This window comes from Salmo salar, chromosome 23, assembly GCF_965601325.2.
Source record: "Salmo salar chromosome 23, fSalSal1, whole genome shotgun sequence".
Classification (NCBI taxonomy): domain Eukaryota; kingdom Metazoa; phylum Chordata; class Actinopteri; order Salmoniformes; family Salmonidae; genus Salmo; species Salmo salar.
In genome coordinates this window covers 47,530,001-47,546,567 of record NC_138313.1, presented here as the reverse complement: position 1 = coordinate 47,546,567, position 16,567 = coordinate 47,530,001, and the positions used below count along the sequence as shown (strand labels likewise).

Here is a 16,567-nt window from a genome sequence, read left to right as displayed (position 1 = left end):
GTATAATAATGAATCGGTATAATAATGAATCAGTATAATAATGAATCGGTATAATAATGAATCAGTATAATAATGAATCATACTCCCTGTGTAATAATGAATCAGTATAACATTGAATCAGTATAATAATGAATCATTTTAAAACTTGAATCATTATAATAATGAATCAGTTTAATAATGAATCTGTATAATAATGAATCTGTATAATAACGAATCATACTCTCTGTATAATAATGAATCAGTTTAATAATGAATCTGTATAATAATGAATCTGTATAATAATGAATCATACTCTCTGTATGGTAATGAATCAGTATAATAATGAATCAGTTTAATAATGAATCAGTATAATAATGAATCATACTCTCTGTATAGTAATGAATCAGTATAATAATGAATCAGTATAATAATGAATCAGTATAATAATTAATTGGTATAATAATGAATCAGTATAATAATGAATCGGTATAATAATGAATCAGTATAATAATGAATCGGTATAATAATGAATCAGTATAATAATGAATCATACTCCCTGTGTAATAATGAATCAGTATAACATTGAATCAGTACAATAATGAATCAGTATAATAATGAATCATTTTAAAACTTGAATCATTATAATAATGAATCAGTATAATAATGAATCTGTATAATAATGAATCGGTATAGTAATGAATCGTATAATAATAATGAATCGGTATAATAATGAATCGGAATAATTATGAGTCAGTATAGTAATGAATCAGTATAATAATGAATCGGTGTAATAATGAATCAGTATAATAATGAATCGGTATAGTAATGAATCAGTATAATAATGAATCAGAATAAGAATGAATCGGTGTTATAATGAATCAGTATAATAATGAATCGGTATAGTATTGAATCATTCTCTCTGTATAATAATGAATCATTATAATAATGAATCAGTATAATAATGAATCATTATAATAATGAATCAGTATAATAATGAATCATTATAATAATGAATCAGTATAATAATGAATCATTATATTAAGGAATCAGTATAATAAAGAATCAGTATAATAATGAATCGGTATAGTAGTGAATCGGTATAATAATGAATCGGTATAATAATGAATCGGTATAATTATGAGTCAGTATAGTAATGAATCAGTATAATAATGAATCGGTGTAATAATGAATCAGTATAATAATGAATCGGTATAGTAATGAATCAGTATAATAATGAATCAGGATAAGAATGAATCGGTGTTATAATGAATCAGTATAATAATGAATCGGTATAGTATTGAATCATTCTCTCTGTATAATAATGAATCAGTATAATAATGAATCATACTCTCTGTATAATAATGAATCGGTATAATAATGAATCAGTATAATAATGAATCGATAAAATAATGAATCAGTATAATAATGAATCATACTCTCTGTATAATAATGAATCAGTATAATAATGAATCGGTATAGTATTGAATCATTCTCTCTCTATAATAATGAATCTGTATAATAATGAATCATACTCTCTGTATAGTAATGAATCAGTATAATAATGAATCAGTATAATAATGAATCAGTATAATAATGAATTGGTATAATAATGAATCAGTATAATAATGAATCGGTATAATAATGAATCAGTATAATAATGAATCGGTATAATAATGAATCAGTATAATAATGAATCATACTCCCTGTGTAATAATGAATCAGTATAACATTGAATCAGTATAATAATGAATCAGTATAATAATGAATCATTTTAAAACTTGAATCATTATAATAATGAATCAGTATAATTATGAGTCAGTATAGTAATGAATCAGTATAATAATGAATCGGTGTAATAATTAATCAGTATAATAATGAATCGGTATAGTAATGAATCAGTATAATAATGAATCAGAATAAGAATGAATCGGTGTTATAATGAATCAGTATAATAATGAATCGGTATAGTATTGAATCATTCTCTCTGTATAATAATGAATCATTATAATAATGAATCAGTATAATAATGAATCATTATAATAAGGAATCAGTATAATAATGAATCGGTATAATAATGAATCGGTATAGTAATGAATCGGTATAATAATGAATCGGTATAATAATGAATCGGTATAATTATGAGTCAGTATAGTAATGAATCAGTATAATAATGAATCGGTGTAATAATGAATCAGTATAATAATGAATCGGTATAGTAATGAATCAGTATAATAATGAATCAGGATAAGAATGAATTGGTGTTATAATGAATCAGTATAATAATGAATCGGTATAGTATTGAATCATTCTCTCTGTATAATAATGAATCAGTATAATAATGAATCATACTCTCTGTATAATAATGAATCGGTATAATAATGAATCAGTATAATAATGAATCGATAAAATAATGAATCAGTATAATAATGAATCATACTCTCTGTATAATAATGAATCAGTATAATAATGAATCGGTATAGTATTGAATCATTCTCTCTCTATAATAATGAATCAGTATAATAATGAATCATACTCTGTATAATAATGAATCAGTATAATAATGAATCGGTATAGTATTGAATCAGTATAGTATTGAATCAGTATAATAATGAATCGGTATAATAATGAATCGTACTCTCTGTATAATAATGAATTATACTAGTGTCACAAGAGGGCAGTACTGTCCTTTATTCCCCATCAGCCCTGTTGTCATCAGAGAGACACACTAGTGCTCCATATTTCCTATCAAGTGCACTACATTTGACCAGGGCTACTGGGAGGTATCCCTTTGATCCCTAAAAGCAGATACAGGCATGACAGCTTGACTCACATCCTCTGTTTTGCTCCCCAGGAATAGTGTCATGCTGTGGGAACCTTCATTTGCATAGCCTACTCTCCTCAACAACAACAAAAAATCTCAATGTCATCTTTCAAACACTTTAAACTAGTATAAAAGTGGCACATGTTGACAAAGTTCATTGTGGATACCTATGGTGATGAAATGGTCAGTAAAGCGTTTACACAGCATGGTTTCATCTATGTGCAGTCAAACGATGTATAGAATTAGATTGATGCGTCAGTGGCTTTTAAACACCTCTCGAACTTAGGAGGAAAGTAGATTTCTTACTCACTATTATGTTCCCCTCTGCTATTGAAACGTTTCTAATACGCCGTTCTGTAACCTTAGCGACACCGTTGAATGCTTTACGTATTTGTCCACAGGCACATACCGTAGAAATCGACCTCTGGTGAGAGACGGTGGGCTACCACTGAATTGTGCTGTTGTGTGCAATAGCACATCTCAAGGCCAAAGTGGCCATAGAATGAGTTAACCAAACAACCTCTACACAATAACACAGATATAGGGGTCGTGGAAGCTGAGCTGGGGAGACAGACTCCTGGCTGCCTGGTTTCTCCCCCCCCCCCCCCCCCCCCCCCTCTTCAGTTTCCTCCTCTGTTCATGCACCACGGTGGAGAGCGAGGTAGAGGCAGTATTCTTTTACCCCTGGTCCATACTCCTTTGCAGGCTTCCCCAGTGAATCCCCCTCCTTCTCTCTCCCCCCCCCCCCCCCTACTGACAGGACTACAGTACAGAGCTCCCTCCATCTACCTGATCTACCTGCCTCTGTCTCTTCTGTCTCTACCTGATCTACCTGCCTCTGTCTCTTCTGTCTCCACCTGATCTACCTGATCTACCTGCCCCTGTCTCTTCTGTCTCTACCTGATCTACCTGCCTCTGTCTCTTCTGTCTCCACCTGATCTACCTGCCCCTGTCTCTTCTGTCTCTACCTGATCTACCTGCCCCTGTCTCTTCTGTCTCTACCTGATCTACCTGCCCCTGTCTCTTCTGTCTCCACCTGATCTACCTGATCTACCTGCCCCTGTCTCTTCTGTCTCTACCTGATCTACCTGCCTCTGTCTCTTCTGTCTCCACCTGATCTACCTGATCTACCTGCCCCTGTCTCTTCTGTCTCTACCTGATCTACCTGCCCCTGTCTCTTCTGTCTCTACCTGATCTACCTGCCTCTGTCTCTTCTGTCTCCACCTGATCTACCTGCCTCTGTCTCTTCTGTCTCCACCTGATCTACCTGATCTACCTGCCCCTGTCTCTTCTGTCTCTACCTGATCTACCTGCCCCTGTCTCTTCTGTCTTTACTTGATCTACCTGCCTCTGTCTCTTCTGTCTCTACCTGATCTACCTGCCTCTGTCTCTTCTGTCTCCACCTGATCTACCTGCACCTGTCTCTTCTGTCTCTACCTGATCTACCTGATCTACCTGATCTACCTGCCTCTGTCGCTTCTGTCTCTACCTGATCTACCTGCCCCTGTCTCTTCTGTCTCTACCTGATCTACCTGCCTCTGTCTCTTCTGTCTCCACCTGATCTACCTGCACCTGTCTCTTCTGTCTCTACCTGATCTACCTGATCTACCTGATCTACCTGCCCCTGTCTCTTCTGTCTCTACCTGATCTACCTGATCTACCTGATCTACCTGCCTCTGTCTCTTCTGTCTCCACCTGATCTACCTGCCCCTGTCTCTTCTGTCTCCACCTGATCTACCTGATCTACCTGCCCCTGTCTCTTCTGTCTCTACCTGATCTACCTGCACCTGTCTCTTCTGTCTCTACCTGATCTACCTGATCTACCTGCCTCTGTCGCTTCTGTCTCTACCTGATCTACCTGATCTACCTGCCTCTGTCGCTTCTGTCTCTACCTGATCTACCTGATCTACCTGCCTCTGTCGCTTCTGTCTCTACCTGATCTACCTGATCTACCTACCTCTGTCTCTTGTCTCTGCTCTCCTGTGACCTGGATAACTTATGCCTTCCCCTTTAACACACCTCCACACCTCCACACCTAATCAGCTTTGCTTCCTTTACAATGTTGTTGCTTGATCTCTCTATCTCTCCTTGTCCTCTTCTTCTTCTCTTCTTCTTGTTCCTGTCTTTTTCCACCTCCTCCTGTCTCTCTTTGTCTCTGCTGTGTTGTCTCCTTGCCCCTCTCTCTCCTTCCTAGTGGGGAAGTACCAGGGGGGCAGACAGGGGCATCGGTAGCGTTGGGGGGGAGAGGGGATGGGGAGGGTCCGGCGGGTCCCAGTGACAGTATGAAGATGATGCCTGGCGGTACCAGCGTGGTGATGTCGGCGGGCAAGGCCGGGAGGTGGCAGGCGGTACAGAGCCACATGCAGGCGGGAGGACTCAGACCCACCAAGTGAGTTATAATGATTGAATACTGTTCTAGAGAGATGGTGTATACTATATACAAACAAACATTAAGGACACTTTCACCCTTTTTGCCCTCAGAACAGCCTCAATTTGTCCGGGCATGGACTCTACAAGGTGTTGAAAGCGTTCCACAGGGATGCTGGCCCATGTTGACTCCAATGCTTCCCACAGTAGTGTCAAGATGGCTAGAGGTTCTTTCGGTGGTGGACCATTCTTGATACACGGGGAAACTGTTGAGCGTGATAAACCCAGCAGCATTGACTCAAACCAGTGCACCTGGCACCTACTACCAGACCCCGTTCAAAGGCACTTCAATATTTTGTCTTGCCCATTCACCCTCTGAATGGCACACGAACACAATCACCGTCTCAATTGTCTCAAGGCTTAAAAATCCTTCTTTAACCTGTCTCCTTCCCTTCATCTACACTGATTGAAGTGGATTTAATAATTGACATCAATAGCTTTCACCTGGATTCACCTGGTCAGTTTATGTCATGGAAAGAGCAGGTGTCCTTAACATTTTGTACACTCATTGTACAGTATAGATGGTATAGGTAGAGGGTAGAGGGTATAGATGGTAGAGGGTATAGATGGTAGAGGGTAGAGCACAGAGGGTATAGATGGTACAGGTAGGGGACAGAGGGTATAGATGGTACAGGTAGAGGGTAGAGGGTATAGATGGTAGAAGGCAGAGGGTATAGATGGTACAGGTAGAGGGTATAGATGGTATAGGTAGTGGGTAGAGGGTATAGATGGTACAGGTAGAGGACAGAGGGTATAGATGGTACAGGTAGAGGACAGAGGGTACAGATGGTACAGGTAGAGGACAGAGGGTATAGATGGTATAGGTAGAGGACAGAGGGTACAGATGGTAGAGGGTATAGATGGTATAGGGTATAGATGGTACAGGTAGAGGACAGAGGGTATAGATGGTACAGGTAGAGGACAGAGGGTATAGATGGTACAGGTAGAGGACAGAGGGTATAGATGGTAGAGGGTATAGATGGTACAGGTAGAGGGTAGAGGGTATAGATGGTAGAAGGCAGAGGGTATAGATGGTACAGGTAGAGGGTATAGATGGTATAGGTAGTGGGTAGAGGGTATAGATGGTACAGGTAGAGGACAGAGGGTATAGATGGTACAGGTAGAGGACAGAGGGTACAGATGGTACAGGTAGAGGACAGAGGGTATAGATGGTATAGGTAGAGGACAGAGGGTACAGATGGTAGAGGGTATAGATGGTATAGGGTATAGATGGTACAGGTAGAGGACAGAGGGTATAGATGGTACAGGTAGAGGACAGAGGGTATAGATGGTACAGGTAGAGGACAGAGGGTATAGATGGTAGAGGGTATAGATGGTACAGGTAGAGGACAGAGGGTATAGAGGGTACAGGTAGAGGACAGAGGGTATAGATGGTACAGGTAGAGGACAGAGGGTATAGATGGTACAGGTAGAGGACAGAGGGTATAGATGGTACAGGTAGAGGACAGAGGGTATAGAGGGTACAGGTAGAGGACAGAGGGTATAGATGGTACAGGTAGAGGACAGAGGGTATAGAGGGTACAGGTAGAGGACAGAGGGTACAGATGGTACAGGTAGAGGACAGAGGGTACAGATGGTACAGGTAGAGGACAGATGGTATAGATGGTACATGTAGAGGACAGAGGGTATAGATGGTATAGGGTATAGATGGTATAGGTAGAGGGTATAGAGGGTACAGGTAGAGGGCAGAGGGTATAGATGGTACAGGTAGAGGACAGAGGGTACAGATGGTACAGGTAGAGGACAGATGGTATAGATGGTGCAGGTAGAGGACAGAGGGTATAGATGGTACAGGTAGAGGACAGAGGGTATAGATGGTATAGGTAGAGGACAGAGGGTATAGAGGGTATAGAGGGTACAGGTAGAGGACAGAGGGTATAGATGGTACAGGTAGAGGACAGAGGGTATAGATGGTATAGGTAGAGGACAGAGGGTATAGAGGGTATAGAGGGTACAGGTAGAGGACAGAGGGTATAGATGGTACAGGTAGAGGACAGAGGGTATAGAGGGTACAGGTAGAGGACAGAGGGTATAGAGGGTACTGGTAGAGGACAGAGGGTATAGATGGTACAGGTAGAGGACAGAGGGTATAGATGGTACAGGTAGAGGACAGAGGGTATAGATGGTACAGGTAGAGGACAGAGGGTATAGAGGGTACAGGTAGAGGACAGAGGGTATAGAGGGTACTGGTAGAGGACAGAGGGTATAGATGGTACAGGTAGAGGACAGAGGGTATAGATGGTACAGGTAGAGGACAGAGGGTATAGATGGTATAGGGTATAGATGGTATAGGTAGAGGGTATAGAGGGTACAGGTAGAGGGCAGAGGGTATAGATGGTACAGGTAGAGGACAGAGGGTACAGATGGTACAGGTAGAGGACAGATGGTATAGATGGTACAGGTAGAGGACAGAGGGTATAGATGGTACAGGTAGAGGACAGAGGGTATAGATGGTACAGGTAGAGGACAGAGGGTACAGATGGTACAGGTAGAGGACAGAGGGTATTGATGGTACAGGTAGAGGACAGAGGGTACAGATGGTAGAGGGTATAGATGGTACAGGTAGAGGACAGAGGGTATAGATGGTATAGGTAGAGGGTAGAGGGTATAGATGGTACAGGTAGAGGACAGAGGGTATAGAGGGTATAGAGGGTACAGGTAGAGGACAGAGGGTATAGATGGTACAGGTAGAGGACAGAGGGTATAGATGGTATAGGTAGAGGACAGAGGGTATAGAGGGTATAGAGGGTACAGGTAGAGGACAGAGGGGTATAGATGGTACAGGTAGAGGACAGAGGGTATAGAGGGTACAGGTAGAGGACAGAGGGTATAGAGGGTACTGGTAGAGGACAGAGGGTATAGATGGTACAGGTAGAGGACAGAGGGTATAGATGGTACAGGTAGAGGACAGAGGGTATAGATGGTACAGGTAGAGGACAGAGGATATAGATGGTATAGGTAGAGGACAGAGGGTATAGAGGGTACAGGTAGAGGACAGAGGGTATAGATGGTACAGGTAGAGGACAGAGGGTAGAGGGTATAGAGGGTACAGGTAGAGGGCAGAGGGTATAGATGGTACAGGTAGAGGACAGAGGGTACAGATGGTACAGGTAGAGGACAGAGGGTATAGATGGTAGAGGGTATAGATGGTATAGGTAGAGGGTATAGAGGGTACAGGTAGAGGGCAGAGGGTATAGATGGTACAGGTAGAGGACAGAGGGTATAGATGGTACAGGTAGAGGACAGAGGGTATAGAGGGTATAGAGGGTACTGGTAGAGGACAGAGGGTATAGTTGAGAGTAGCAGGGAGGAAGGGGAGAGAGGGGAGGAAGGGTGAGAGTAAGGGGAGGACAGGAGGGAGGAGAGGTAGAGTGAGAGTAAGAGGGAGGACAGGAGGGAGGGGAGGTAGGGTGAGAGTAAGAGGGAGGACAGGAGGGAGGGGAGGTAGGGTGAGAGTAAGATGGAGGACAGAAGGGAGGGGAGGTAGGGTGAGAGTAAGAGGGAGGACAGGAGGGAGGGGAGGTAGGGTGAGAGTAAGATGGAGGACAGAAGGGAGGGGAGGTAGGGTGAGAGTAAGAGGGAGGGAGGGGCCCAGGTGCCAATGTTCCAAGGTGGTGTGGTGCTCTGAAACGTGTGATGACAGGCTGGGCTTGGTAGGAATAACGTGTGGAAGATGTGAACTCTGAGCTAACAATAGACTGCAGAATTACACTGAACCGTCATCACGCCAACTCCTAACCAGCTAATAGTCTACTACAGTACCCTGCATGGAGAACTACCTATAGGACATACTCAGGAGACAATGGGTTCTATATAATGACCATCTATCTACCAACACATTTTCTCACACTGAATGTTGAACTAAATCTTCTCGCTAATAATCCTAGCCTGCACGGCCCATACAGAAACCACACAGGACACACTGAGACGGAATGGATTATTCTAGAAATACTACAATCTATAGCGATAGTCTATTACTACGGCAAACGATAATAGTCACTTGTCTATATGAAATTGATACTTTGAGAGGGAATATATTATTCTATAGGAGATTCTTATCTGAGCGTAGTCTATTACTGATAAAAATAAGAAGACACATTCACACCATGAATGCAGTACTGTAGCTAAAGCGTCTCTAACATGACCACTTGCTTTCATACGTTTCTCGTCAAAATAACAATCGGATTGAGAATATCCAACTCAAGACTGCCAGTTAGTGTGAAATGTATTATGTTCTATACTATAAAGAAAGGGAATCTGTTACACACTCACAAACTGTCTGTTACACCCTCACAGTCTGTTACACACTCACTCACAGTCTGTTACACACTCACAGTCTGTTACACACTCGCTCACAGTCTGTTACACACTCACGGTCTGTTACACACTTTTTGTCTGTTACACCCTCACAGTCTGTTACACACTCACAGTTTGTTACACACTCACTCACACTCTGTTACACACTCACAGTCTGTTCCACGCTCACTCACACTCTGTTACACACTCACAAACAGTCTGTTACACCCTCACAGTCTGTTACACACTCACAGTTTGTTACACACTCACTCACACTCTGTTACACACTCACAGTCTGTTCCACGCTCACTCACACTCTGTTACACACTCACAAACAGTCTGTTACACACTCACAGTCTGTTACACACTCACAGTTTGTTACACACTCACTCACACTCTGTTACACACTCACAGTCTGTTCCACGCTCACTCACACTCTGTTACACACTCACTCACAGTCTGTTACACACTCACTCACAGTCTGTTACTCGCTCACAGTCTGTTACACACTCACAGTCTGTTACACACTCACAGTCTGTTACACACACAGTCTGTTACACACTCACAGTCTGTTACTCGCTCACAGTCTGTTACACACTCACAGTCTGTTACACACACAGTCTGTTACACACTCACAGTCTGTTACACACTCACAGTCTGTTACACACTCACAGTCTGTTACACACTCACTCACACTCTGTTACACACTCACAGTCTGTTCCACGCTCACTCACACTCTGTTACACACTCACTCACAGTCTGTTACACACTCACTCACAGTCTGTTACTCGCTCACAGTCTGTTACACACTCACAGTCTGTTACACACTCACAGTCTGTTACACACTCACAGTCTGTTACTCGCTCACAGTCTGTTACACACTCACAGTCTGTTACACACACAGTCTGTTACACACTCACAGTCTGTTACACACTCACAGTCTGTTACACACTCACTCACACTCTGTTACACACTCACAGTCTGTTCCACGCTCACTCACACTCTGTTACACACTCACTCACACTCTGTTACACACTCACTCACAGTCTGTTACACACTCACTCACAGTCTGTTACTCGCTCACAGTCTGTTACACACTCACAGTCTGTTACACACTCACAGTCTGTTACACACTCACAGTCTGTTACACACTCACAGTCTGTTACTCGCAGTCTGTTACACTCAAGACTTTGTAAACACACTGTGATGGAAAACAGCAGTTTGAGTTTGACATGATGTGTGTGTCGTCGCCACGGCACCGGAGTTCGCTGTCTGAATGACGCGTTTTAGACCCTAATCACAATGTGTCAGAAAACGAGACGGTTAATTTAGCTTCTCCACCCTCTTTCGTTTCACCTCCCTTTCTTTTTCACATCTCCTGCTGTCTATGATTTCTCTCTCTCCGCAACACGTTCACTCCTTCACGACCTCCTACCCTCTTTCTCTCCTCTCATCTCTTCCTCTCATCTTTCTCTCTTTGCCCCCTGTCTATAATTGGATTCTATTTCCAGGATGCTATAAGTGTCTGTGTCTCTTGTGTTGGTGTCTCTTGTGTTGGTGTCTCTTGTGCTGGTGTCTCTTGTGCTGGTGTCTCTTGTGCTGGTGTCTCTTGTGCTGGTGTCTCTTGTGTCTGTGTCTCTTGTGTCTGTGTCTCTTGTGCTGGTGTCTCTTGTGTTGGTGTCTCTTGTGTTGGTGTCTCTTGTGCTGGTGTCTCTTGTATTGGTGTCTCTTGTGTCTGTGTCTCTTGTGCTGGTGTCTCTTGTGCTGGTGTCTCTTGTATTGGTGTCTCTTGTGTCTGTGTCTCTTGTGCTGGTGTCTCTTGTGCTGGTGTCTCTTGTGCTGGTGTCTCTTGTGCTGGTGTCTCTTGTGCTGGTGTCTCTTGTGCTGGTGTCTCTTGTGTCTGTGTCTCTTGTGCTGGTGTCTCTTGTGCTGGTGTCTCTTGTGTCTGTGTCTCTTGTGCTGGTGTCTCTTGTGCTGGTGTCTCTTGTGCTGGTGTCTCAACCCATTTTCTTTCTCTCTCTCCCTCCATCCCTCGCTTTCTCTCTCTTCCTTATCGGTCCCATCTTTCTCTCTCTCTTTATATAAAGCCTCCATCTTCCTTCAAGTGGCCTCTTCAACTATTTCATTTCCCCTTTTGACTTTCCTTTCCCCTTTCGACTAGTTATATAAGTTCAATACCAGACGGTTTAAAAAGCAGTCTGAAAGAGACCCGTGTACAGTCGCATGTAAAGCAAGCTGCAAAGTGTCTAGTAATGTGAATAGCACGGTGTTCACCCAGTTCAGATTAAAGTGCGACTCTGTCAGGGAAGGGCGGAAGAAGATACATTTAGAGAGTTGGGAAACACTTTAAAGGAGCATTTTGGGATACCGAGCTAGAAAAATGAAACCAACATCTCCTAGTAATATGTAATAGGTTTATAGATAACTGAACTAAAACATTATCTACTATCTTGTTTTGATAGAGAGGTACTGCTAGTAAAGCAGGGGAACAACTTGAAAACAGATAAAGAAAGATAAAAGATATTAGAAGATAAAATAGATAGTGGAAGAGAGGAGAGGAGAGGAGAGGAGAGGAGAGGAGAGGAGAGGAGAGGAGAGGAGAGGAGGGGAGGGGAGGGGAGAGGAGAGGAGAGGAGGGGAGGGGAGGGGGAGAGGAGAGGAGAGGAGAGGAGAGGAGAGGAGAGGAGAGGAGAGGAGAGGAGAGGAGAGGAGAGGAGAGGAGAGGAGAGGAGAGGAGAGGAGAGGAGAGGAGAGGAGAGGGTGAGAGGCTGAGGAGTTGGTTGGCTGGGAGGACGTCTCAAGAGAGGCAGAGCGTTGTATTTAAACAAGGAAATAGATTTAGACAGAGAAAGGAGAAGGATGATATAGTGCTTTAAAAGTTGAGAAGAGAGAGAGGAACAAACTGTAAAGCCTTCGTCTCGAAGAGCCAGCAGCGTCAGTGCCACACACACACACTCCGACACACCCACCGCAACAGACGTGCTCGACCACGCCCAAACGGACCTTTCAGATCCAACCAATGCCGACTCGTACCATGCCCACAAACCCACGGCGCCCAGACACACACGTTACACACACACACCTGGTGACCATCACTCTGGATGCTCCTTCTACTGCTGTTACTGCTGCTATCTCTGCTGCTGTTACTGGTGCTACTATCTCTGCTGCTGTTACTGGTGCTGCTATCTCTTCTGCTGTTACTGATGACCATCACTCTGGCTGCTGCTTCTACTGCTGTTACTGATGACCATCACTCTGGCTGCTCCTTCTACTGCTGTTACTGATGACCATCACTCTGGCTGCTCCTTCTACTGCTGTTACTGATGACCATCACTCTGGCTGCTCCTTCTTCTGCTGTTACTGATGACCATCACTCTGGCTGCTCCTTCTACTGCTGTTACTGATGACCATCACTCTGGCTGCTCCTTCTTCTGCTGTTACTGATGACCATCACTCTGGCTGCTCCTTCTTCTGCTGTTACTGATGACCATCACTCTGGCTGCTCCTTCTACTGCTGTTACTGATGACCATCACTCTGGCTGCTCCTTCTACTGCTGTTACTGATGACCATCACTCTGGCTGCTCCTTCTTCTGCTGTTACTGATGACCATCACTCTGGCTGCTCCTTCTACTGCTGTTACTGATGACCATCACTCTGGCTGCTCCTTCTTCTGCTGTTACTGATGACCATCACTCTGGCTGCTCCTTCTACTGCTGTTACTGATGACCATCACTCTGGCTGCTCCTTCTACTGCTGTTACTGATGACCATCACTCTGGCTGCTCCTTCTACTGCTGTTACTGATGACCATCACTCTGGCTGCTCCTTCTTCTGCTGTTACTGATGACCATCACTCTGGCTGCTCCTTCTACTGCTGTTACTGATGACCATCACTCTGGCTGCTCCTTCTTCTGCTGTTACTGATGACCATCACTCTGGCTGCTCCTTCTACTGCTGTTACTGATGACCATCACTCTGGCTGCTCCTTCTACTGCTGTTACTGATGACCATCACTCTGGCTGCTCCTTCTTCTGCTGTTACTGATGACCATCACTCTGGCTGCTCCTTCTACTGCTGTTACTGATGACCATCACTCTGGCTGCTCCTTCTACTGCTGTTACTGATGACCATCACTCTGGCTGCTCCTTCTACTGCCGACCATCACTCTGGCTGCTCCTTCTACTGATATCCCTGTTACTGCTGTTACTGCTACTGCTATCTCTGCTGCTGCTGTTACTGCTACTACTATCTCTGTTACTGCTATCTCTGCTACTACTATCTCTGTTACTGCTATCTCTGCTGCTGCTGCTATCTCTGTTACTGCTGTTACTGCTACTACTATCTCTGTTACTGCTGTTACTGCTACTGCTATCTTTAATACTGCTGTTACTGCTGCTGCTATCTCTGCTACTGCTATCTCTGCTACTACTATCCTTGCTACTGCTATCTCTGCTACTACTCATCTGCTACTGCTATCTCTGCTGTTACTGGTGCTGTCTCACCCTGCTCTCTTTTTCTCTCCTCCTCCTCCTCCCCTTGCTCCCTCCCCTTCCTGCTGCTCTGCCCTCCAAGCTTTGGAGACTCAGTAGGTGCTCTGTCCTCTGCCTCCGCCCTGGATTCCCTCCCTTCAGCTGGGCCGCTAGCCCGGCCACGCACCCTGCTACGTCAGCAGAGTCTCCAGCAGCCCTTCATCCACCCACCTGCCCCAAGCCTCACCCAACTCCCGCCCACCTCCTCACAGAGCCTGGGAGAGCTATACCAGGTAACCCCGCCGGGGCACGGCCATCCTGGGGGAGGCGGGGGCAGTGAAGGAGGTGGGGTAGGAGGTGGGGGCACTCGAGGAGGTCCCAGGAGGGTGCGAGGGAGCCCGGCAGGGGCAGGCACTTCACAATACAGGGGAGGAGGAGGAGGAGGAGGAGGAGGAGGAAGAGGAGTAGGAAATCCTGGCTCCTGGGATCACATGATGGGCCAGTTGAAAAACAGAGGCCTGGATGCCAAGTCCTTCCTGTGAGTCTCTCTCTGTTTCTTCTTTTCCCTCTGTCTGGGTTGTGACTGTCTCTGTCTGAGTTGGTAACTGTCTCTCTCTGGGTTGGTAACTGTCTCTGTCTGGGTTGGTAACTGTCTCTCTCTGGGTTGGTAACTGTCTCTCTCTGGGTTGGTTGGTGACTGTCTCTGTCTGAGTTGGTTGGTGACTGTCTCTGTCTGAGTTGGTAACTGTCTCTGTCTGAGATGGTAACTGTCTCTGTCTGGGTTGGTAACTGTCTCTGTCTGAGATGGTAACTGTCTCTGTCTGGGTTGGTAACTGTCTCTGTCTGAGATGGTAACTGTCTCTGTCTGAGATGGTAACTGTCTCTGTCTGGGTTGGTAACTGTCTCTGTCTGAGATGGTAACTGTCTCTGTCTGGGTTGGTAACTGTCTCTGTCTGAGATGGTAACTGTCTCTGTCTGGGTTGGTTGATAATGCCCTGATACCATGTCTAGTCTTTAAACACCACTCCCTGATACCATGTCTTTAAACACCACTCCCTGATACCATGTCTAGTCTTTAAACACCACTCCCTGATACCATGTCTTTAAACACCACTCCCTGATACCATGTCTAGTCTTTAAACACCACTCCCTGATACCATGTCTTTAAACACCACTCCCTGACACCATGTCTAGTCTTTAAACACCACTCCCTGATACCATGTCTTTAAACACCACTCCCTGATACCATGTCTAGTCTTTAAACACCACTCCCTGATACCGTCTTTAAACACCACTCCTTGATACCATGTCTTTAAACACCACTCCCTGATACCATGTCTTTAAACACCACTCCCTGATACCATGTCTTTAAACACCACTCCCTGATACCATGTCTAGTCTTTAAACACCACTCCCTGATACCATGTCTAGTCTTTAAACACCACTCCCTGATACCATGTCTTTAAACACCACTCCCTGATACCATGTCTTTAAACACCACTCCCTGATACCATGTCTTTAAACACCACTCCCTGATACCATGTCTAGTCTTTAAACACCACTCCCTGATACCATGTCTAGTCTTTAAACACCACTCCCTGATATCATGTCTAGTCTTTAAACACCACTCCCTGATACCATGTCTAGTCTTTAAACACCACTCCCTGATACCATGTCTTTAAACACCACTCCCTGATACCATGTCTAGTCTTTAAACACCACTCCCTGATACCATGTCTAGTCTTTAAACACCACTCCCTGATACCATGTCTTTAAACACCACTCCCTGATACCATGTCTTTAAACACCACTCCCTGATACCATGTCTAGTCTTTAAACACCACTCCCTGATACCATGTCTAGTCTTTAAACACCACTCCCTGATACCATGTCTAGTCTTTAAACACCACTCCCTGATACCATGTCTAGTCTTTAAACACCACTCCCTGATACCATGTCTTTAAACACCACTCCCTGATACCATGTCTAGTCTTTAAACACCACTCCCTGATACCATGTCTAGTCTTTAAACACCACTCCCTGATACCATGTCTAGTCTTTAAACACCACTCCCTGATACCATGTCTAGTCTTTAAACACCACTCCCTGATACCATGTCTAGTCTTTAAACACCACTCCCTGATACCATGTCTAGTCTTTAAACACCACTCCCTGATACCATGTCTAGTCTTTAAACACCACTCCCTGATACCATGTCTAGTCTTTAAACACCACTCCCTGATACCATGTCTAGTCTTTAAACACCACTCCCTGATACCATGTCTAGTCTTTAAACACCACTCCCTGATACCATGTCTAGTCTTTAAACACCACTCCCTGATACCATGTCTTTAAACACCACTCCCTGATACCATGTCTAGTCTTTAAACACCACTCCCTGATACCATGTCTAGTCTTTAAACACCACTCCCTGATACCATGTCTAGTCTTTAAACACCACTCCCTGATACCATGTCTAGTCTTTAAACACCACTCCCTGATACCATGTCTAGTCTTTAAACACCACTCCCTGATACCATGTCTAGTCTTTAAA

The 16,567-nt window shown here is 44.1% G+C and overlaps 1 protein-coding gene across 1 annotated transcript in view; it reads left to right on the top strand.

The window, feature by feature from the left end:
* The first annotated feature begins 3,606 nt into the window (after positions 1-3,606).
* Positions 3,607-16,567, top strand: part of LOC106592751 (uncharacterized) — a 108,038-nt gene continuing 95,077 nt past the window's right edge. The window contains exons 1-2 of the mRNA XM_045705959.2: positions 3,607-5,189; positions 14,117-14,551. Of these exons, the coding sequence (XP_045561915.2) occupies positions 5,083-5,189; positions 14,117-14,551 (542 nt within the window). The 5' untranslated portion in view covers positions 3,607-5,082. The remainder of the gene's footprint in view (positions 5,190-14,116; positions 14,552-16,567) is intronic.